This window comes from Eufriesea mexicana, unplaced genomic scaffold (assembly GCF_001483705.2).
Source record: "Eufriesea mexicana isolate 0111107269 unplaced genomic scaffold, ASM148370v2 scaffold5018, whole genome shotgun sequence".
In the NCBI taxonomy this organism is placed as follows: Eukaryota; Metazoa; Arthropoda; class Insecta; order Hymenoptera; family Apidae; genus Eufriesea; species Eufriesea mexicana.
The window spans coordinates 549739-572047 of NW_016912973.1; the positions used below are offsets into that span (position 1 = coordinate 549739).

The 22309-nt window shown below is 47.0% G+C and overlaps 3 protein-coding genes across 7 annotated transcripts in view; 2 read left to right on the forward strand and 1 right to left on the reverse strand.

Moving 5' to 3' along the window:
* Positions 1-73: 73 nt before the first annotated feature.
* Positions 74-5852, reverse strand: LOC108551775 (uncharacterized). 3 transcript variants are annotated; one of them, XM_017906035.1, is made up of 5 exons: positions 5819-5852; positions 2630-2827; positions 2314-2535; positions 1921-2067; positions 74-1651 (listed from the first exon to the last, which is right to left on the reverse strand). In XM_017906035.1, the coding sequence occupies exons 2-5, from the start codon at positions 2747-2749 to the stop codon at positions 1133-1135; spliced, it is 1008 nt and encodes a 335-aa protein (XP_017761524.1). In that variant the 5' UTR covers positions 2750-2827; positions 5819-5852; the 3' UTR covers positions 74-1132. The 3 variants fall into 3 exon arrangements, with proteins under 3 accessions (XP_017761524.1, XP_017761523.1, XP_017761525.1); XM_017906034.1 differs by lacking the exon at positions 5819-5852 and adding an exon at positions 5049-5400; XM_017906036.1 differs by lacking the exon at positions 5819-5852 and adding an exon at positions 4521-4593.
* Positions 5853-8341: 2489 nt separating this feature from the next.
* Positions 8342-11384, forward strand: LOC108551776 (uncharacterized). The gene is made up of 5 exons (XM_017906037.1): positions 8342-8496; positions 8694-8765; positions 10567-10689; positions 10763-10864; positions 10949-11384. Exons 2-5 carry the CDS (start codon positions 8694-8696, stop codon positions 11024-11026), a joined length of 375 nt encoding a protein of 124 aa, XP_017761526.1. The 5' UTR covers positions 8342-8496; the 3' UTR covers positions 11027-11384.
* A 2326-nt stretch (positions 11385-13710) lies between these two features.
* Positions 13711-22309, forward strand: part of LOC108551777 (zinc finger CCCH domain-containing protein 13) — a 17608-nt gene continuing 9009 nt past the window's right edge. For 2 of the 3 annotated variants that reach the window (XM_017906039.1, XM_017906041.1), the window contains exons 1-2: positions 13711-13985; positions 22037-22083. In XM_017906039.1, coding sequence (XP_017761528.1) covers positions 22047-22083 — 37 coding nt within the window. In that variant the 5' untranslated portion in view covers positions 13711-13985; positions 22037-22046. The remainder of the gene's footprint in view (positions 13986-22036; positions 22084-22309) is intronic. The other variant, XM_017906040.1, reaches the window with a different exon arrangement.

The window sequence follows — 22309 nt, forward strand, 5'->3', positions numbered from 1 at the left end:
AGTTGCGATACAAGTAATTAATACTGCTACTTCGATATTAATAATTAAGCAATTGTGTCACGCGCGGAAATGAGTTACACAAATGTCCCAAGCCTAGAACGAAACAGAGGATACGACGGTGCAGCAGGCCGATATGTTTAACAAAAAGCGAAAAGTAACTTAACAATCTAAGGAAAACATCGAAACGTAATTATCACGACGCTTCTAGTAGTCGTTTATTTACAATTGATATGTGTCGATATTGGTCTTACGACTCGAAGTTGAGTCGGGAATAAATTAAACAGTAAAGAAGAACTTTAAAGTACACGAAAACTACTGTACAATTAAAAGGAATACGGATAACACGAAACTAAAAACACACACGCACACGTGCAAAGCGGCTAGAAATAAATCCAATCTTATTTTTTTTTTTTTTTTCTTTTCTTTTTAATTCTGGTGATATTTATGAAACTGCAAAAGCCACCGAAATGAGTCGGTAATCTTCGGCCTCTTTTCTATTCGGTATCTTTGGATAACTAGCCATTATATCGTGGATAGGCAGTGCCTATACCTCCGTTCATAAATGCCGATAAAATAATTAACGACAACAAGTACATCAACTTTCATCCTCGTAAACAAAACTTCGCAACAATTTGTCACAAGAATCCCAAAGCGTATATCAGAATTGCAATTTAAGTACACTTTAGTCGAGAAAAGAAAGATAATTAAAATCAACGCCAATCTCGTCTGAAAGCTATTGGTCTCTGATCGTTGAAGAAATACAATGTAACGACTATACAAGGAAAATGCAATAATACTTGTTACGTACAAACGAATTCGTTAAAAACGCAAGTGCACTTACAACGAAGTGATAAAACGAACGCTTACAGCCATAACAATAAATTCGCTAACTTTTCATTCCATCGCGCATAAACTTTCCTCTTAAACGAGCTTACATCTACCGATATAATATAATACACATATATTACGTATTTTCGACAATGTTATACCCTGTGTTGTCCTGCAAGTAGACGTCCTCGTAATTCCGACGATTTTACATAATACTTTTCCTGCTTAATTTTCCTCGAACCAGCAGTCTTGCCACATGGATAAAAGCAAAGGAAGAATTTCATGTGAAACGAGCAGGTGTCTTTTAGGCCTCGGAGTCTACGGCCAAATCGGCCTCGATTTCCTCAGGGCTTCTAAGATCTATGGCAAACCTCTTCTTCGCATTCTTGCCTGCCATTTCTGCCATTTTATCCTGAGCCTTCACAGTTCTAGAATATATCTCGAAAGCCGCGGCTAGAGCGTACGTCAACTGCCTTGCGTGGTGTTTCGACTCACAAACGAAACCGTGACACTCGAAAGGCGAAACCCTCCTGAAGTTCTCTGTTTCGCGTACGACGATCATGGAGAAGACTCGAGTGTAGACGAGATCTTGGACCCCGTACGAGATCGTCTCGATAGCGTACATCCTGGCGAAATTGGGGTCCTGTTTCCTTTTTTCGAGAGGAAGTAAGGCTACGCCTTCTTGAGAGACGACCAGTTTGATCAGAGGGAGCATGGTGTTGGTCGGTAAGGCCTTCGCGGCAGCCACCATATTATCGACGGGCCTTCTCGTATGCTTAATGCCCCAGAGGCCCCTGGCATCATGGGAGCCCAGATATTTCACCTGAAAAGAGTCCCCTTTAGTCTCCCACGCGTGGGCCTACTCAGGTAGTAATTAAACCTATACCAAGACCTTGGATTCCTAACGTAACGTAACGTAACGGAAGAGTATAGGCGGGAGGAACCTTGGAAACGGTTCGAGTTATGTCAGGAAAAAGTTTGCAAGTCGCAAGATATTGCTTACAGAGACGACGGCGAAAATTTCATCTTTCGGCCGACTAACTAGAAAGGTGCTTCGAAAAAGGTACAAGATAAATATCGTAAAAGATATACCTGAAACACCTGAGGAAGATCCGTAGAGCCTTCGAAGACGTTATTATCGATGGACAAACGAGATAGTTTGGACACGAGCTCTTTCTTCTTGTCAATCGAAGACACGGGACTTTTGTCTTTCTTCATCTCCTTTATCTCCTGACTTTTCTGCGATGAAGGAACAGTTTAACGTTAGTACATCTTCGTTACACATTTTTGCCACGGCTTTTTATCAATCGAGCAAACGGGAAAAGCAGACGAAAGAAGCGTTGAACAAGGTTCGTTGACCAAACGTTCATCTTGCGAGACGAATTGCGAAACAACCTTCGTGGAATCTCGTAATTGTTAGAAAATCGAACAACAGGCGAACTAGCTTGTGTATGAAAAAGACGCAAAACGTCGGTAAGTACTCACATTATTGTTATCTAGTCGACAGATCCTCTGTGTTTGCCCTGGCTTCACTTTCAGGTGATACTCGACTACGTTCGGTATGTTCGGCGGGTTGGAAACGACTGAGGAAGCCGGAGAGGATGAAGAGGCGGTCGCTGGCCGCTCAGGGACGGCGTTTCCGGCCTCGGTCGCCCCGAATAACGGCGCTGTCATCACTGATCTATACCTACCCAGCGTTTCCCCCATCTGACAAATTCAACAAAATTTCCTGTCACTCTTCCTTTCGAACACTGGTCGATATTTTCAAGCAGGTTTTTCAAACTTTTTAACCGAACAACACCTTTTCTGCGCAGCTATCCTTGTTATTTTTCACCGGGTCTTTAGCGTCGTTGCGCTCGTTATTAACGTTCTTCAGCACACCCTCAGCCCTCCTCGTAAAGCCGAAATCCTCGTCATCCATAGCGACCGTTCAATCCTCTATGCTTCTAGAATCCCTCTTTAGTTATTGCAAGTTGCACTCCGCCCAGTCACCGCGTTCCTTAAATCATTCGAATATAATCATCGCTAATTATCGTTCCCCGTGTTTGCTCGTTTTATCGGTGAACAAGGCCCGATCGTTCGATACGCGTTCAATACGGTAAATAAAGCGTCACGCGTAACCTTCGCTTATGCAAAGACACGAGACTCGGGGAACGGAAACGCGCTAGCAATTTTCAGCAACCGACCAAGCAGCAGGGAGAATTCACCCCTCGTGGACGTTATTACGGTCATCGTTGTATCCCGAAGTGCGTTCAGCCGCGAAATTAAAAACGTGCTTAACGTCTCGACTTAAACCGGAAAACAGCTGTCGCACAGCACGTATTGCACCTTGCGCTCCGCTCGATCGTTTTTCTTCACCACTCAAAAAAAAGCCACCTCTCGCGTTCACCGTTTCGTTGACAAATGCTGAAGGCTTGGATAAACTGTGCGGAAATTTCCGAATCGTTCGCGTCGCGTCCATAGGAAATTCGAGCTACGAGGCGACGCTTCGCCTGCTCTATTTTATACAAAAGCCGTTTTTGTTCGTGGTCACAGATTTAATCGAACGAAACGGATGCGCCGAGGCACATAAAACGCGATGCTATCGAGAATCGTAAATGCGCACGGGGGGCTTGGCTTTGAGCAGGCAGGAAATGAGTCAGGTGACCGATAGTCAGGTGAAAAGGGATTCATTAATGTATTCCGTCCGTTGGTCAGGTGTGGGCATTCTGTTGTTCGTACTTATGCCGGTGAATCCGCGTGTGCAGTTACCGTTTCGAAAATGCTCGCTGGTTTGCGCGCGCGCGCGCAGGGACGAGAGCGCAGAAATTCAAGAACGAAGGTCGGAACGAGCGGACCGAGTCGGAAAGACATTCGTGAAATTTTACTCCGGCTGCATTTGCGAAACCTGATAAGAAAGTTCCCGTAGATAGAAAAGAAAGGAAGAAAGGAATTCGCGGAGCGTATTAACGAACGATAGTTAGTCTAAACCGACGTATCGTAACACTGTGCGAAACAACGCCAGATGAATGAACTTTTTTCGTTTTCTTTTTCTTTTTTCTTTTTTTTTCCGTCACATTGTATACCCTTTGCGCTCGTACACCTGTCGTCCAATTACACCCGCGTACAATACTAGAACTATTAACACGCGTGCCGACGTACCGGGTGTCCCGTGGCAAACCGAGTTTCGCAGAGCAAAGGTGATTCCAGAAGAAAGGTAGAAAGTATTGGGATAAAGACGCAAAGATTTATCCTACAATTCGGGAACATCTATGCAAAGAGAAGAAAGAGATGGAGCATTAGTGGTAACGGTATCGTTCGAGAATGAAATGGAGCTGCAGACAGTCACTGATCGTTATTACGGTTTTCCGAGATTTCCGTTACGCCTCGGGATATCGAACTTGGTCGATCCTACAACAAAGCAAATTCTCAAATATCGTGGAAAAGTAAGCAGAACGAAGCGAATGGAGTCACAAACGACGAAACGTCGTTATTTAGAGCGGGAAATGGAGAATGAGAGAGACTCCCTTTTTCGCGCCGAGCTCACGAGAGGGTAACAACGTTACCGGAAGTGTCGGTGGACGAGTGTGTCTGACCGGAAGCTATTATACTCGTGTCACGAACGAACTGCAACGGCGCGCGTCTCGCACCGTTGGAATTTAAACCTTATGCGCTCGTGTTTACTCTCGTTAATGGTAACAATGTTTCTTTACTTTAATTACAGGTTAACGTGCCACGTATCTCCTAATTAATTAATACAAGCGTTAATCAGCGAGCAGTTTCCTCGATGGATCCGAACAAAATGAAACGATGCGTCGCAATTCATAGTCGTTCCCTCCCACATTTTCCCACGATACCACGATATACTTCTCCTGCGGTAAAAACGCGGAAGGAGAACTTTGCGCGAATCGAAGATAAAAAGATCGGCACGTAGCACCGCTGTACAAGAACTGAAACATCGAATCGAGAAAAATTGAAACGCAATTGTCATTTCCGTTAAAGGCGACTAATCGATATCGTCGTGCTTGTCAGTTATCGCTAATACCGCCGGAGCTATCAAAATCTCATTATCATTGATACGTGGTCAAATAAGGCGCCTTTATGAAACGCGAGATATGGATTGCGTTATTAAAAAATAACGCTGCATAACGATCACCGCTCATCTATCTCGAGAGTTCTGCCTACATCACCGCACAGAAATAATAAAATAACGATTCGATTGATTATTTACAGCCGTATACCTGCACACTTTTCGCATGTTTGCACTGTAACATCATTGCAAAAGCATCACTGTACAAGCACGTTCACCGAACTTTCGATATTCCAGCAGACGATCCGTCCTTCGCGAACAGAGGCACGATCGGAAATTATTTCGCTGCAAATGCAAATACAACGGAGCGACTACTCCGTGCTCGTAAGTATCCGGAAACGTAGCCGTAGATGTGATCACCGGTCGATCGATCCGCGCTCGTTCAACCGCGAAACCGTTCTGAGGATGGACCGATCTAGGATCCGCGAACGATCGACAACCGGCTGCGTGCTATGCACTGTCGCGTGTACGTGCGACTGAAAATCTGGGACACCGCAGCTCGCTGTGACTCGCGTCGACTGATAAAATACGCGGCGAGTCGCCACCATAAGCCCGATGCCACGACGCACGCCTGCGTGTGCGCATCCATTATCACCAACCTTTTGATAAATCTCAAGCAACGCTGCAGAGATAATACCGTTCCATCTGGATGGTTCTGTACGCTGACAATCGTCGAGCAACGGGCTGTTTATTTGGACGAAAAATTAACAGACCTCGAATGAATAAACGAGCGTTACATCTCTCACGTTGTCACCGTTGCACAATGAGATTCGAGTACTTATTAATTCGCTCGTGAACAGGTGTCGCGCGCCTGGATGTGGGACAGCCTCGGGCAGTGTCATTCAAGCACAACCGGAATGAATCGTGAAATATACGAGACGCGAATGGTATCGCGAGTACCGATATCGGTGGTCAAAGTACCCTTGCGTGCTCTTCCTTCGTGCCCACTTTAAGATACACCGCAAGAACGAAGAACTACCCGAACGGTTCTCGTCTTACGTTGGCAGTACGGCAAATTGAATGACGCTTCCTAGGATTCGTTGTAATCGATGTTATATCGCTTACATAACTCTGGGTACAATAAAATCCATGCGTTGCCAGCGCAGTGTTACGTAAAAAAAGATAGCGAAGCTTCGATTGTGTACACGTGCACAGGTACTAACATGCGGATAAAAATCGGGATATCAATTAAAATAATTAAACAATCGGCGGACGCGTAGCTAAATCGATAAGAATTTGCAACGATAGATTCGCAAAAGTGTCGAAAATCGACTGATCGTTAGTGATAATTACGAGTCTGTCACCGGCTCGAAAATCCCGACGATCTTCGGTTAACAGGTTTCGTTGATATTTTATCCGGCGATATCGTAATTAAATGTTTAATCAACTGACAGTGGTAGAAACGTGAGAAAGACTTTCGTGTCGCTTTTGTATGGCGACAGGAAAGATGCTCGGAAGTCAACTCGTTATGAAATTATGAAAGCTTATAGCGACTGAACATTGCCGAGCGTGTGAAGATTCGGGATATAAAGTAACCGTCTGACGAAAGTGTCCATTAAAACAAATGGTCCCCTTTTGATTGCCTTTCTGAAGAGAGGAACTACGAGAGAACAGGGTCTCGTCCTTTCGGTCCTCGCAACGCAATAACGTGTAACGACGCTCGCGCTTTTGCACCATAACGTTCGAAACGAGTACCTTGGGATACATCGTGCGATAATGCAGTCGAAACTTCAATTGAACCCCCAGCCACCTATTAAACAGCCAGCTAGAGGGGGATTCTCTAATGCGTTCGTGATATCTCTAATTACAGGTTTCTTAACAAGGAAAGAGGACAAAAGTTTTCTTCTCCGTCAACGTCGGCATCTACTTTGCTATGTAATTCTCTGTTATTCTCAAACGTAAAGGAACCGAGAGTAGACCTTCCCACGAATGTTACACGGATTTTGCAATCGCCCCGATATATAATTAACGATAATTTAATTCAGAACGACACCTATCCTCCTCTTATCTCGCTTCTTTCTCTCTGCTCTCTTTCCGTGTCTAATGCGCGTAATCGAGACACAAAGAGTATCTTATTATTTACAGTATTAAGCGTCTACACGCGGGAACACCGCGTTTGGAAATCGAACAAACGTTTGACGAGTCGCCGTGGAAAATGCTGCAAAACCGCGTAAAACTATGTTACCTAATTCGAAGCAAAAAAGCACGCGAACCGCGGCTAAAATCAGCCGTCTAATTTCATGGAATTTCCATGTCAATCTGAAAATGCTCGCGGTCAGTAATTACACTCCGCTAATTGCCACTGAACGCTCCTCGAAAATTAAGGGGCAACCGAGAAGAAGATGGAACAGTCAGCGGCATGCAAATGAACGATCGTGTGTGAGATTCCTCTTTTCCGCTTGTTCAGCTGTAGCATACATCGAGGTATCTCGATCGGAAGAAAGGAAGCACTTTGGGACTTCCTGTTTCCTTGGACACCATTTTGCACCGACTTGGTAACGAACTCGGTCTCCAACTCGACGAAAAATCGGAAGAAACGGGAATAATTTGAGCAAATGAGTTATTAAATGAAATAAACGATTAACGACGTGGCCTTGTCGATCTAGCCTTGTCAAGGTACGTGGTTAACCGGAACATAGATCTCTCTCGATCGTATGCACCGATCTAATGATCAGTTGCAAGTGTTCATCCTGGATGACGAGAATTTTCCGTTCTATCAGGCGATTCTACGGAAACAGAAGGAAAATCTGTTTGAATTATAGGCTTGATTCGGAACTCGAATACCTTTGCTGAGAAAGACGCACAAAGAGTAATCAATCGATATCACCGTGTTGAATTAACGAAAGATGTCGGATGTAGTGAACGATAGCGTGTTGCGGGATAACATGTTGTGGTAAGCAAATTTTGAAGGAATCAAGACGTTCTCCGCTTGGTCCTTGTAACACGATCGTTTTCACGGTGTAGAAGCACAGACGTTGCGTAAAGGGTATAGCAACGGCTACCTCTCATTCGAGATACAAAAAACAACGAGAGCACTAGGTCAGGTAAGTTCTGATTCTACCCCTTTCGATTAGCGAAAATTCATGGTCGATTAATGAAGACTAATTCTTACGTATTTCCTCGTATTCCAGCGCCATCGGTGCGGATGCGCCAGGATACGGAGCATATAGAAAAAGCCGCAACCCTGGTCCAAGTACGATCCTTATGACTGTTTTCACGGGTGTAAGAACACGGGAGAGATTGCGTAAGAGAAGAATCTGCGGCATCGCAGAAATGAATCCCTCCCCTACCTCCCTGGGATCTTCTCTTTCTCCGTTCGTCCGGTGTGGGAGCCCCGGAAAAGAGGGGCTCTCAAGAACCCCCTCTTGTTTCTGCTCGATCTCTAAAGCCATATATATACCACCACTTCGTGGTAGCATCCTTCGAGAAAGAAACTTTGCCCGTAACACCGTGGAGACCGAACTTACAGGCGTAGGTCCAGCGGATCGGGACCGGTGAGTGCATTGTGCCAAGATCCAAGATCGAGACTCATCCTAAGATAAATGAACACCACGTGGATGGATACTGCGGATTAAGGTGATTGGATCTTTTACGAAAAGGTAAGGCATACTTTCTTTCCCTCCGCTTGAAAGAACTTGGAAACCTTGGGAAATATCGTTGGATCCCTTGAAGCTAGCTAGTTCTAAAGTGATCGAGATAAGATGTAACGTTTCCCGAGGAAACGAACAGGATGTTTTCGATCTCTTTTCCAATTATTTTAGATCCACTAATATGAAAATTTCCTCTGAAATTTTAGATGATTTCGCGGTATCAAATTTTGTGCGCGCTCCTGCTCTACGGCGCTGTTCAGCTGTACCAGGCAATGGCGGTAAGTTACAAGATGGCCAGAATGTCGCGAGGGAAAAGTTACATTCAAAGTTCAAAGTATTACGCAACACGCCCAGCGGGGTGTATTACAGGCACAATACCTTTACGAAACCCGTACTGAATTAAAGTACGAAATTATTATATTCATTGTACTTTCTCACGTGCAACAATGACAGAGGGAGGACGGTATCTTCTCGCGTCATCTTCCCCAGGTGGCAGCATGAAGTAATTCATTAATTAACCCGTCTTGCGCGAACGTGCTTTCTCGCGCGCAGTCCACGCTTCCTTGGACAAAGTGGTTCAGAGTACATCGTCGAAAATTTCCGTGTCTCTCCCTGCGATTGTTGCGTCTACGGATGAGCGGGATTGCGCGATCGCAGCACTGGGTCCCCGAAAACCGCCCACGATTCCGAAGTTACGAAACGGCTCTCATCGAGTTACGATCTACGTATCCATCGACAGCAGCTTTATTCGCACGTCTATCGATAGGCGATCGTGCGACCACCGAGTCACGAGGATATTCATTTTCACCGGAAACGATGGCCGTGAACGCGTCTCGAAACGCGAAGGGAACCGAATTTTCAATGCCGTCGAGGCAGCGGCCAGAAAACTGAAAATAATTAATTAATCCGACGTCGATGGTTATCGCGTTAACATTCACGGTACGCGCCTTTCGATTCTTTCTTAATCCTTTAAAGAAATCGACGAGTCGTTATAACGTTTCGCAGCATTCTTCGACGTCCATTTTGTGCAACTACGATAGTTGTACGGTCATACTGTCCTCTCTTCTTTCTCCGATTAAATTCACCGATCGTATCCTATGCTCGCCATCGATTCTGGCCAACGAAACGATCTCGAACGAGATTATTTTCGTTCCTCGTGCAGAAGGTTCGATGATCTTCGAGCTGAAGAACCCTGACCTACCCTAATTTCGCGCGCGGTAACTACGCCGTCCGTTTGCGGCCGTGCTCTCTTGCCAGGCATCGAAATCACCCGTCACGTCGAGAGGGTGGAGGCACTGGCTGGCTTTGCGGTTGCGCGCGTAGTAGTGGACGGGAGATCGAATACAAAGGTACGGAGATGCGCATCCGCTTGCGGGGAACAATGTAACCCGACTTCCGGTCAGACATCGGTACGTACACGCACTGGACTGGCTCGATCCGGCGTTTCGTGTGTCGCAACAGCCTCTTTTTCTCTTCTCATTTCGACCGATAGCCAGTTGCGAAAAAGATCGCGCAGCGAGATTCCCTTCTGATCCGACGCAGTTTAAATGCTCCTCAGGAGCTGCTTGGATCATTAACTCCATTTTCCGTTTTCACCCTCGCGTGCTTTATCTCCGTCGTACGATCGAAGAGTCGAACGCAAATATTTGTTAACGATTTAATAAGCACCCGGCGAATCGTGCGTAATAAAGTCCTAAGAAAGGAAGTGCGACTTATAGCGTGCATCCTTGCTTGGTCCACATTCCATTGTGAACGATGATAGATGACGAAAGCTGTCAGTGATGTTTCGACAGAGAGCCAGGAGAATTGCAATGTAAATAATGGTTTTCACAGTCGCGTCTTTCTAGCTAATTGCCTTTGTTTCGAGAGAAATCAAGATGTAATTCGCGCAACTTGTTTGAATTGAAATAAGCTGTAATTCGATTATCCTAGATATCCTACAGATACCCGTAGACAGCCTCCGAAAGGTTTTCGTCATCGGGTTACGCGTTACAAACCAATTTGTATCGAGTAATTAACGCTAATTAAGATACAAGTCGTTCGAAACATCTCGCGAACCGATCTCTACTGATATTTCAGCAAGTAGACGGTTACACACCTGGCGTGGATTATCCGATCTACGACACGGTACCTTTCGGCCTTACGTTTACCTGTGGAGGCAAGTTACCTGGTTACTATGCCGATCCTGAAGCTAGATGTCAGGTAAGTTTGCGTTACTGTCTTATACCTCGTGACCACCTCGTGACTACTACGATTCTGATTATTTCTGTTTTAGGTATGGCACTGGTGTTTACCAAATGGGCGCATGTTCAGTTTCCTTTGTCCAAATGGCACCGTTTTCAGTCAGTCGGCTCGCGTATGTGATTGGTGGTTCAAGGTACTCCTTTCTCGGTGTATCTCACTTTTCGACAATATTATTATATTGTTGACAACTACTTGCAACTATTTTTCTTTACCACAGGTTGATTGCAACGATTCGCCAAGACTGTACGGTATCAACGACGACCTGTACAGAGACGTGAACGGGAACAAGATCTAATCTAATTTTGTAATCGGTGAACATTTAAACGCGTGCAAACAAAGGATATTCACGTGTACAGCCTCCTCGAGACAAGAGAGTATTTCAATAGAAGCGAGATTCGTCGAACGAGTTGTGAGTTCCTAGCTTGCCGGCGGAGAAACGCGCAAACAGAACGCTGTAATATTCTCAGATGCTAAATTACACGTTGATCAATCGTTACGAGCTGTTCGAGCTTCTAGCTATACCCTCGACAGAATTTCGTCACAGGTACCACCCACCTCCATGGAACTATTAAAACTCGATCGTACAATATGTTCTGATAAATCGTTCGAATAGCTCTTAACCGCCTTATAACAGATTCGATTCTTTAATAAAGAACAACAGATGCATTAACTTCTTTCCTACGTATCCGAAGTGGGCGTGTGGACTTTACCTTAATCGCAACGGTCAGCTTTTATACGGTAATCAGTGCCAAGTAAGAACAAAGGGAAGAAAGAAGAGGCCTTAACAGTGCACTGGACACTGCGCAAAAGTCGAAATCGCGTCGAACGATTTCTTGGCATGATCGGACAATAGAAAGTGAGTGGACGTCGCAAACGGCCACCTCGTTCCCTACCTTTTTTCCTGTCAAACGTTGCCTTCGACGCTACACTTTCCGTCTACGTTTTGCATGTACACTCGGTCGCAACGTTCGAGGCCGATCAGAAACGAAAAACCCCGTTCGTCCGAACCTTAGACAAGAGCCTCATCCGTCGATTCTTCTTCCCGATCTCGAGTGACACGTAATTACACCGTGTACAGCGAAGAATTTTAATCGATGATTCTGACGTTACGCAAACGAATAGAAATTTGGTGTGCCTACTTACGAAACTCTAACTTCCGTCTATCGAGCACGTTCCTTGGCACGCCAAGGCCAAAGTCATCGGAGAACGCCTTTATCCCTATTACGTTTCGTCGCACCGACAACACGAATATAATGCAAAGTACACGGATAGCATCGTTGCCACCACGCTCCGCGTAATTACGAGATCGCGGAGCTATCTAACGTGGAAACAATCCTGCAGCATCTGCAGAAGGTCAAAGCGTTACGCAGGATTACGAAGGATTAGTATAAAATTGCAACGTGTAACGTGCGGCGCGTTGAAATTCCGCACGCGTAAAAGAATACGCATCGAGAGACGTTCCTCCTCGAGAGCGGATCGCGAGCGCAAATGCCACGGGCGTATCCGATGCCTTGTCCTGAAATTCTTGACAATCCCCTTTCAAAGATCAACAGGCGTGTCGCGCTATAGCTACAGCGGGACATCCTTGGATCAGCGTTAAAGCAACATGGAGATTTACGTTTGCAGCGTTAACTGGAATCAGCTTCCTACCTTCCTGCCTTTCTGCACTCCAGGGGACTCGAGTTTCGCGCGTCCTTCGAGCGCGGATAAATCGGTAACCCCTATGCGGATGCGACCGCATTTCGAGAAAGAGAACGTGGAAAATGGGAGACTGGATACGAGAACCTTGAATCTCGAAAAAGAAAGGACTCGTTGTCCTTAGAGAAAGCAGTGAACTTTGAAGAAACGATCGATCTCATGGACACGACTGGATTCCAGTTTATCGCCATTTGATCCTGATCGCCATTTGTCTCGCTGATTAAGATGCAAATCCTTGGAAGATGATTTATTCTTGACGGACATTAGAACGTTCATCATCGCACGCTTTCTTCTAGAAATTGAAAAATTCCACTGATTGTATACTCGAGATTAGCAAGGATCCGTTGGAATAATCGGAATTGATTAGAATAATTTCTTCGGATAGCTACGGTTATATTCGCCCGATGCTCGTGTGACCCTGAAGATAATTTATCGAAAAGCCAGTTGACTCGCCTCAAGAGCCAATCACTTTTTCACGTCCTGACACTGTTCGATTACGAAAGGATCGTAGCACAAGCGTTACGGGAAATCGAACTTCCTATTTCTACAGAACCGAGCGCGTTGTCATTGGCCAAGGAAACAACGTACGCGATCCTTATCGATCACGATTCGAGTTAGGTAGGATCGTAGTCTGCACGATGAAGTCTCCGAGTTGGAGAATATTGTCCTCGTCAATGTCCTTTGTCGGTAGACGACGCGTTCCACTTTCACTTGGTTTCTTCGGATCGATCTTTCAAAAAGTCGAAACGATCGCGATGAATTCGACGAATGAGCTCGATCATCTAGAAAAGGGCACCGGGATGCACCAGTCGGAATCCCCTGAAGGCGGTACGAGACCTTTGCAGCCCCGTTCGAGGTACGTTTACTACGTGCACCCTTTGTCCAGGTTTGCTTGGGACGAGAGGGCACCGCGACGAAAAATGTCCGGTAAAAGTAAGACGCAGGCAAGATATCCAGATAAATGGATGGCCTTCTAACTCGTCTCGCTGAAGAGTCAAGTTTGAAAGGTTCGCCCGCGTATTGGCTGGCTTCGATTCGGTTCGAATCCGAGTTGCATTCACGTCGACTATCAGGTGGCGACGCAGGTGTTCCTTGCGAACCTTTCGCTCGGCGGGGACCGTTTTTTCGACAGAGCTACGCCAATGCGAGGGCAGCCGAGGCGCCTATGTTCATCCAAACCCCCTCCTCGACCTTATCCTCCGTCGTAGAAAGCTCGACCAGACGACGCTGGCCGGAGCACAACGCTCTTGCTGCTGGCTTTTCCACTTCCATCGCGCAGTCTTCTGGCCGGACCGGACGCGGTCTTGCGCAGAACAAGTAACGCGGTGTTTTCCCGGTGATTCCTTTCGAAAATTCGACCATCGATCCACCCCCGTTCGTCCAGACTCGAGTTGCCGAGCGCGCCTCCGCCGACAGTGCCTTCTCAAGATCGTTCGCTGGCAGAGAAGTATTCGCGCGGTGTACAGGTGTTACAAGTATATACTTGGAGTGCGCCTCGATGTGAGGACGGTGCTTTCATGAGGGATTAACGAAAAATCAACGGAGCCGAGAGACAGGTCTGTGTCTTTTCTTCTACTCGAATTAATCTTGACCCGAACGCGGCAAATTTTTCCCAATTCCATCGGGAGTCTGCGTCGAAGTTTGATCGGTTCGGAAAAAGGACGAACGGAAAAGGCAATCGAGTTCATGCTGGTCGCTAGAATACGAGAGTTTTCGAAATTAACGCGGCGAAAGTAGTGGCGATTCCTTCGCTATTTATACCCCGCGAACGTTGCCTCCTTTCCTGCCATCGGCTTCGGGCAGGCGAGACCAAGGCAAATGAAATTTGGATTACTTAAGCGGCGGTAATCACAGTGTTTTATTCAAACGGCAGAAGTCGTCGGCTTCTGCCCGCGGCCAGAATGTCAGCGTTTTCTTGCGACAATCTCTCCACGTGAGCGTTCGAGCCGACTCGAGCAGTACCTCGCGGCTAGTGAAACCGCTCGAACCGACTCGCTCCGCCCGATATAGTCGAAAAAAGAAAAGATCGTAAGCGTAACGCAACGCTCTGGTATTTAAACGCGCGAAATTTTCGTAAGAAGAGAAAACTGCGCGTCGCCAGCATCGCAACGCGCTTTTCTCGGCCTCGCGGTCGAGTTTCGAGTTTGAAACGCGACACGAGCGATCCGTCGTTTCAAATTTTGTCCACATCGACGCACATAAATAACGTATTCGAAATCGTGAAAGGACGATCGAACGTTCTGCGAGAGCTTCAGGAGTAAGATAAAGGCGCCAGGACTTTCGCTGGCTACCGCATCCTCTCCCTCTTTCTACCAGACGTTTTTACACCTTCGGATGACAACGAAAGCGAACTGGTTCTATCGGCGAATTTACCGTGCGCCCGACTTTCCATTCCTTTTTTTCCTTTCGGGAAAAAAGAAGAACGCAACTCCTACGCTCGCCATCTCCCTCGAAGCTGTTTAATAAGGTGAAAGGAAAAAAAAAGAAACATCGGCGATACGTTAATCGCGTGTTCCGCGAGTGTGATCGCATTTTCGTGCGTTTTTTAGCTCCGATTGCGAACATCGGTAGGAATGAAATCGCGCGAATTTCTATTCTCCTTGTTCACCGAGAAACAACGTTAACGAGCAGAGTTTCGTTTCAGGAAATACGCGCAGGGTCGGTGCACGTGTTAAGAGTACACACACGCGAATCAGCGACACGCGTCAAGAAAATCGCCATTCGCATATGCATGTATTTTTTTTTTTTTTTTTTTTTTTTTTTTTTTACGGAATATTTCCGCAATCCATACTGGAAAGAAGCTGGGGATAACCGAGTTCCTGCTCGAGATTGACGGGAAATTCGAACGCTATGAGTCAGTTTCATTCTCACAGATTCGATCGTTGGTTGGGTCGGCTCGTACCGTGAAACGAATTTATACTTCTATGGTTTACACCAGCGTATAACTCGCAGCGTAACGTTCCCGACGAGTTACGCGGCTTACGACACCGCGAGGCGATAAAGGTGCGAGCGTAATTTTAACCGTTAATCGACTTATGCGCGAGTTAATTCTAGCTTTGATTTTTATCACCGATCTATGGAAACGAAGAAACTTCTCCCGTGAACGGCGAATCGGCTACTTTGCCGATTAATCTCGCGGTTTTCCGTAACCTCGACAGTGCCTCGACCAACCACTCTCCCTCTTTCGGTGTCTCCCTTTCGTTCTCTCCTTCCTCCTTATTGCATTCTAACGCGTCCACGTTCACTTTCGATCGACGGATTCCGTAGCCGATTCAACACACGCTTGAAAGTGAATTTATTTCACGAGGAGCCAGTTAAAATCGCGACACGCCTAGGCGCCCTAATTATCCAAGACACCGCGAAATCGTTCCTACGTATCTAAGAAGAAAATTTTACCTGCCGAGGAGCATTTCGTGATCGAAATTCGAGCGAACCACCGTTTTTTCGCTGAAATCTCCACCCTGACCGCGATTCCGATCGATCGAACTGTAGCGCCATATATTTTGAGATAAAGAGAAACTATTTGTAAAAAGGCACGATGTGAAAGCCTTGAGAATCCACGACAGGATCAAGCAAATGAGAAGGAAAGCGCGGCGCGAGAGGAAAGTAGCCTCGAAAACGAACGTTTGCTTCCCTCTAAAAATAAGAAATAGGCTGCTCGTTCCGATGATTATAGGACTGGAATCGCAGCCGGATCGCGCATAAACTAGCAACTGCGATGGCGGCGGTTGCGTAATCCGCGAACGCTTTCGCGGGCTGTCCCGACACGTCGATCGATATTTTACCAAGATCTTTTTCGATAAACAATATCGGGAGCGTCCGAGCGCGCGCGCGCGCGCGCGCAAGCGAACGCCGCGTTACGACACGAGAACGCGCGTCGTCCGGCCGCGGTCTGCTTTCTCCCGCTATACGCCGTCGGAAAAATAAACGAGCTACTTCGTCGTAATCGAACGGCCGGAATAGGCTTAATGGCCGGGTCGCGATTCGCCACGAAAACCGAGATAATTTCTGCCCCGGCGTGAACCGCGCCCCGAACAGATTCCGACAGAGAGAACGGCCGCCGCGCGTCGAACACGATTATTACACCTGCGTCACCTTCGCTTTTCACGGATGCGCAATTGGACATTGATTAGGACGGTTCGCGGTTTAATCTCCTAATCGAATCTTCCTCGACCGTTCCACCTCGCTTTCCGAAAGGTTAACGACGTTTCCATTCAACGATTCAAGGGCCTCGCGTTATTTCTGCGGTTGCGAGGCCTCGAAGTTCCATTTGCCAAGAGTTGCCTCGAAAATGAATATCACCGGCACGGGTAATGAACCATCGCCGTCCATCTCTAATAACGTGGCATTAGAATATACCGACTCTACTCTCCTGCGAGTCTCCGGACCCCAGAGCGTTTCGAAATTCTCTCTTTCTCGAACAATGGCGGCGCGTGGTATTCCGTGGTCGCCTCTTCGCCAGGATGCTGTCTACTCGGTCGAGGATGCAAATGATTCGTGGAACCACGCTCTATCGACTATTCTCGTTCCCTTGAAATTGTTGGAAGTATTTCGCTGCATTTCGCGTTTCGACGCGTCCGAAAACTGGTATGCCCTTCGTTTTCAACATCGAAACGATTCTCGGTAGATCCATGCGTGGTCCCTAACGATCTACGGCCTCGTCCCGTGCATTCGCAGCGGACATAAAGATTCCGTGTAGTAAATCGGTTATCGAGGATAAAGTCGAGCAAGAGACGAGTTCCTCGTCCACGCTATTTCTCGCCTTAGGATAAAGCGAAATTTGACCAACGTCGCTTTCGAAACGAAACGAAGTGTGTCAGGCTGTTCTACGAGGCACGCGTGAATATTGCGCGATACCTACTTTCGATGATGCTCGCACGATCTGCACCGATCGTTGAATTTCGAACGATCTATTCCTCGCGAACGGTACTCCCGCGTAATGCAAACGACGTTTGCGAAATCGCGAGACAGGCCACGAACGGATAATCGCGAATCTAGTATCCAAGCGGGGATAATTTCAAAAGTAAACGAACGATCGGATGAAAATCGTGCTGGAAATTCTCGTCTCGAGAAACTTCGAGGACGTTGGTGTACCGTCTTGTTCTCGTAATTCTCTTCGCCATCGATGTCGATGATACGAGAGCTGCTCGTTTCGATAGCCTGCGCGGCCGTGTAATTTATAGACGTGGGTATAATTTACGAAACGGTAGGAAGCAATCGTAAAACGTCCCTCGTACGATTCAGCATCGTCCTCGTTCTGCTCTCACAACGTGCGATTGTTCCTCCGGCAAGGAAAGACGCGACACGTTAATTGCGCTAATTACACGCGAAAGCCTCTTTCCTCTGGAAGAAAGAGGAAAAGAGGATAAAAGATGGAATTTCCGATTCCAAGGCGAGTTTCTTCCCAGCGCGCAATGACTTTCTTGCGGTTTTGGAATTACGTCGAACCCTGGTTACAAAATTTTCCCCGGAACGATGGCGAAATTGCACTCGAAATCGTCCAACGACCGTCGATAAGCGTAATGCGGCTACCGTTATACCGTTGCGAATGGAAAGCGTGCATCTTTATTGCCACTTTCCTCTTTATCAATACCGTTCACTTCGCTAACCTCGGGACGGTTCTTGCTAATTGTTTCGACCGTGGAGCCAACGACGGAACAGCGAGGACAAAGAAAAGACAAAGGAAAAGCCACGCAACCCCACGAGCTGCTGGAGTCTTGCATCGTTCTGGCGGTGTAGCGCCGCTTTATTTGTCGCGGTAAGCTTACACAATGTGCCGATAAAACGTCGCGAGCGGCATTTTACGGTCGAATAAATTTTATTCACGGTGGAGAGTGAAATCATTTATTCCGAAGCCGGTTCTCTCGCCGCGGCAAAAGCAATCCGCTCGCCGCCTCTCACGGCGGTCGGTATTCCTGAAAAATTTTCGGTTTATCGATTAAAATTAACTTCGCGTCCTCGACTGCCGGTCGAGCGTACCCGAGAGGTAATATCGCGAATTTAGAAATCTCCGTGGCGATGGACTTGGAGAAGGATTGCCATCGATGAATGAACGCCGGGAGCAATTACGTAAGCTGGCCGCTTTTACCCGACGCGAGATTGATTATATTTGCCGAACGATCCTCCGGGTCTGTATTTATACGCTAAAAAAGCGTTACCAGAGATCGCGTCGATAGCTAAGCGTGAAATATCGAGGGCCATTGTGAAAAGGAGTCGCGGGGAATTACCATCGGGATACCCAGGGATTTCGAAATTCGTCTCTGACGTAGAGGATCGTTGTTTCGTCGAACTAAGAAAGCTTCCTCTTCCCGTGATACAACGGTCATTGTTTTCCGGTGTCAAGCACACGTATGGATCAGACCAGGTTTCGCGTGTCAGCTTTTGTCAGCTTTACACGCACGCGACTAATCCGGATAATTCTAGCACCTTGACACGAAAAACCAGCCAGCATTAAGGCACACCTTCGCAGTAACGATGCTCGATTTTCACATCTCCGTCGGTGAATAGGAGGAGACACGATGAAATGTATTCCCAAACTTTCAAGGCCTGTTTTCGAAGGAAACGACGCGCAATTTGCATGAGAATAAAGCTGCTTCATTCTAATTTCCTGCGGTTGCAACAGCTGTTCAAGCAGCGGAATAACAGCAATCGCGATTTAGTCTCGTTTCATATTCCTCGAGCAAGTATCGACGCTATTGGCGCACACGTTCGCCTGCACAATCGGACACTTTCTACGTACAAAGTGGCAATCCTTCTCCTAAACGACGTCGAGGATTAACGACGCGTAAGAAACCCATATTCGCGGTCTACCTCGCTATCTTTCACGTGCTTTTCTCCGCGAAGCTTATAATAGTCGCAGCTGCTAATTTTAATCGAACGCTACGAGCGAGTAGCATCATCGCAGTCCGACCACAAACACCTAGAATCCACTCTGCGAAATTACGTGCCCGTGTGCCGCGAATGCAACAAGTGTCTAACGAGTTACGACGACGGAGCACACGTTCGCGTAGAATGTACATTACACCGGTGCTCGTCTCGACGGGACACTTTCTACCCACACGACGCAGCGATCCTTAGCCCAATGAACGTGAAATACACGGATAAAAGAAGCGTCTAGCAGCGACCGTGTGAAACGCGCGTGTTTCCCTTGTTTCGATATAACACGTATCGCATATCGCGTATCCGCGATCCGACGACGGAGCAAAAATCGCGTTACCTTTCTTATTCAGGATCGAACTTAATTGCCTCGTGCCTTGACCTCGCCGATTCCTTACGTTAGACAAGAGAACAAACGCGAATCGAGTGCACGCTCGGTTCAACAGCAATAACGTTACCTAACGGTAATCCGAATTCGCGAGGTTAGCCACGGGAAAATCTACTCTCGCGAGAAAGTAAATGGCCTCGCCGCGAAAAACGTTTCCGTGGAATGTGTCCAATCTCGCTAAAGACCGGTGGACTTTACCGGCACGCACTGATAAGCGCCTGGCTGACTCTCGACAACTTTTTCCACTGCGCAACGGCCATCGGTGATTCGAGTTTCCGGTGAACCCGAGAGCCCCGTTTGCCCCGTACACGATCACGGTAAAACGATCCGGACGATAGAATGGGACCAGCGAGCAGCTAATTCTCACGTTCTGCTTTTAACTAATTGTTTCTACGATTGAGAACTCGCGATCGGGGAAAACGCCGGACTCGTTGAAACGCGTGTCTTGGGAAAAACGTTGGAAAAAATGCGGAAACTCGCACGAATCGAAGCGGAACACGGTCACTCGATAACCGTTTTCCTTCGTCGCCTCCGTCGTTATTGCCGCCATCGAGCATAGCTTCTTCGTAACGATTTACTCGATAACGCAACGTCGATAGCTGTCCGAACAGCAAGCACGAGGAAATGAAAGCTTGCTGCACCGACCTGTACGTGTTTCGAAGGCTATCGGGTTTTCTAACCACGCCTTCTGTGAACGGTTAATCTGAAAAATCACGAATATCTTTAAGGGAAGAAATGACAGAGCGCTGCTGTATCGCGATCGGTTCGCGTCAGGATATTTTTGATTTTTTCGAGTCGGTGGGCGAAGGAGAATTCTTTGTTCTGGTCGAACAAATGCAAGTTTCCACTGAATTTCGTGGAATTTTCGCACGAAACGCTTGAAATGGAAGAGTGGAGGATTATAATTTGTTGGAAAAGTCAAATCGATCGTGCAACCGGTCGTGCCAGCCGTTACTTCCGGTGACCTTTAGCGGTCGTAGGATGACCGTTACGCGTGTCGTAACATAACGTAATTTACCGTAAGGTAACGTTACGAGTGTCGCGTTCCACGCGCAACTCGTTAAAGAGGAATCCTCGATTGGAGAAAATGTGTTCGCGCTGGTCGTATAAACGGATACGCCATCTACGTAATTCATTCCGCGACTGGCAAAAGGTGTTTCCAAGTTCCTACGATTCGCCAGGCGAATCGGATAGCCGGAGAATCGTACGGTATTTCCAAAATGGCCAGAACACGCACGCGTTAAACGCGTTCGCGTAATCGTGGCTTCTTCCCAATGAAACCAACAACACGAATTTCCCAGCACGCCTGAGAACTCGTACATTCGTTGTGACACGAGTAAAGAAAGCAATAACGAAACTTGTGTAACCGAATAACGCGATTCCCTGTTTCAGCGAGGAGAGCCAGACGTCCTCCTCCTTTTTCCTGCCACTTTTACACCGACGATAACGATCCGTCTGCGAACTGGAGCGCGATAGAGCGCTTAATTAATGCGAGGATACACCACGATTGACCCGGCTGGACTAGATTTTTCTATCGGAAACCGAGACGGGGAATAGAAAATTTCGATCGCCGATATGGGGAATCGCTCCGTCAAACGTCACGGGCAAACCGGTAAAATTTTCTCCGTGCCTCGTTCCAATTATCTTTTCCTAGTTTCGCGTATACGCGTTTTATAGAATGTTTAATTACAGAAAAGGGTGAAAAGTATCGGAATTACGTAATGAAAACGTATCGCCTGGCTACTTTCACCGGTTTCCGTTTCGATATGAAAGAAAATCCGCTCGGAATGTGCCAAAAAGCTTGCGATATAATTCGACGAATGAATCGGAATACGCAGGCTAAAATGCCTGGCAGCGAGTAGCGAGCGCTCTCCGCGCTGTTTCCACGTACAAGGCCGGGTAGCCGTTTCGAAAAAATTTCATTTGTCGAGTACTCGTGGAAGAAATATACCGGGTACCCGGGCAGTAAGGTTCCCTTTGTTCGAATAATTAACAGAGGTGGCGTGCGCAGCAGCGACGACAAAGTCACACCCGGTATTACGTGATCGTGCATTTATATAACACCTACATTATCCTTGCATTATATGGTTAGCAGTGGTGACAGCACAGAGAAAGTTCCTAACCGTTCCCATATGCTCAAGTGCCTGTACCGGTCTACGCTCCACGCCAGAACTGCGTCTCGATTATGTTCTATACGATTCGATATCGAGTGCTCCGCCAATACACCTCTGTTCAAATTTTCAACACCCACCCCGCTGTGTGGCTACGATATCGAGCTGGCATCGAATCGCTTTTGCGAAATTCTTGCATAAAATTAATTACGAATATTCCTGTTTGTTACAGTAGCGCCAATATGCGGGAGAAAAGGTGGCTTCTGCTCGCTCTGTATGGTAAGTAAAACGTATCGCAGTTTTTAGCCCGACAAATTTCGATTCGCCCCGGTATCGCTGCCATTTAATCAACGTTTAGACCTAAACGAGGACGATGCTCGATGTCTAACCGGTAATTTAAATTCTCCATCGTATTTCGATGGAAGTAAAAGTCCTGCCGGCGACGGTTGCGCCGTGACAGAGTGCCCTTAGTATTTTTGGACTTTCCTTATCCGGAGAGGAATGC

What these genes read in the sequence shown, in the direction of transcription:
- LOC108551776 (XM_017906037.1), top strand. Translation starts at nt 8,694, where the DNA reads ATGATTTCGCGGTATCAAATTTTGTGCGCGCTCCTGCTCTACGGCGCT. An exon ending in AGCTGTACCAGGCAATGGCG is followed by an intron (nt 8,766 to 10,566) that starts GTAAGTTACAAG and finishes CTGATATTTCAG; the next exon opens with CAAGTAGACGGTTACACACC. An exon ending in TATGTGATTGGTGGTTCAAG is followed by an intron (nt 10,865 to 10,948) that starts GTACTCCTTTCT and finishes TCTTTACCACAG; the next exon opens with GTTGATTGCAACGATTCGCC.
- LOC108551775 (XM_017906035.1), bottom strand. Translation starts at nt 2,749, where the DNA reads ATGGATGACGAGGATTTCGGCTTTACGAGGAGGGCTGAGGGTGTGCTG. An exon ending in AGGATAGCTGCGCAGAAAAG is followed by an intron (nt 2,536 to 2,629) that starts GTGTTGTTCGGT and finishes TGAATTTGTCAG; the next exon opens with ATGGGGGAAACGCTGGGTAG. An exon ending in GTCGACTAGATAACAATAAT is followed by an intron (nt 2,068 to 2,313) that starts GTGAGTACTTAC and finishes CCTTCATCGCAG; the next exon opens with AAAAGTCAGGAGATAAAGGA.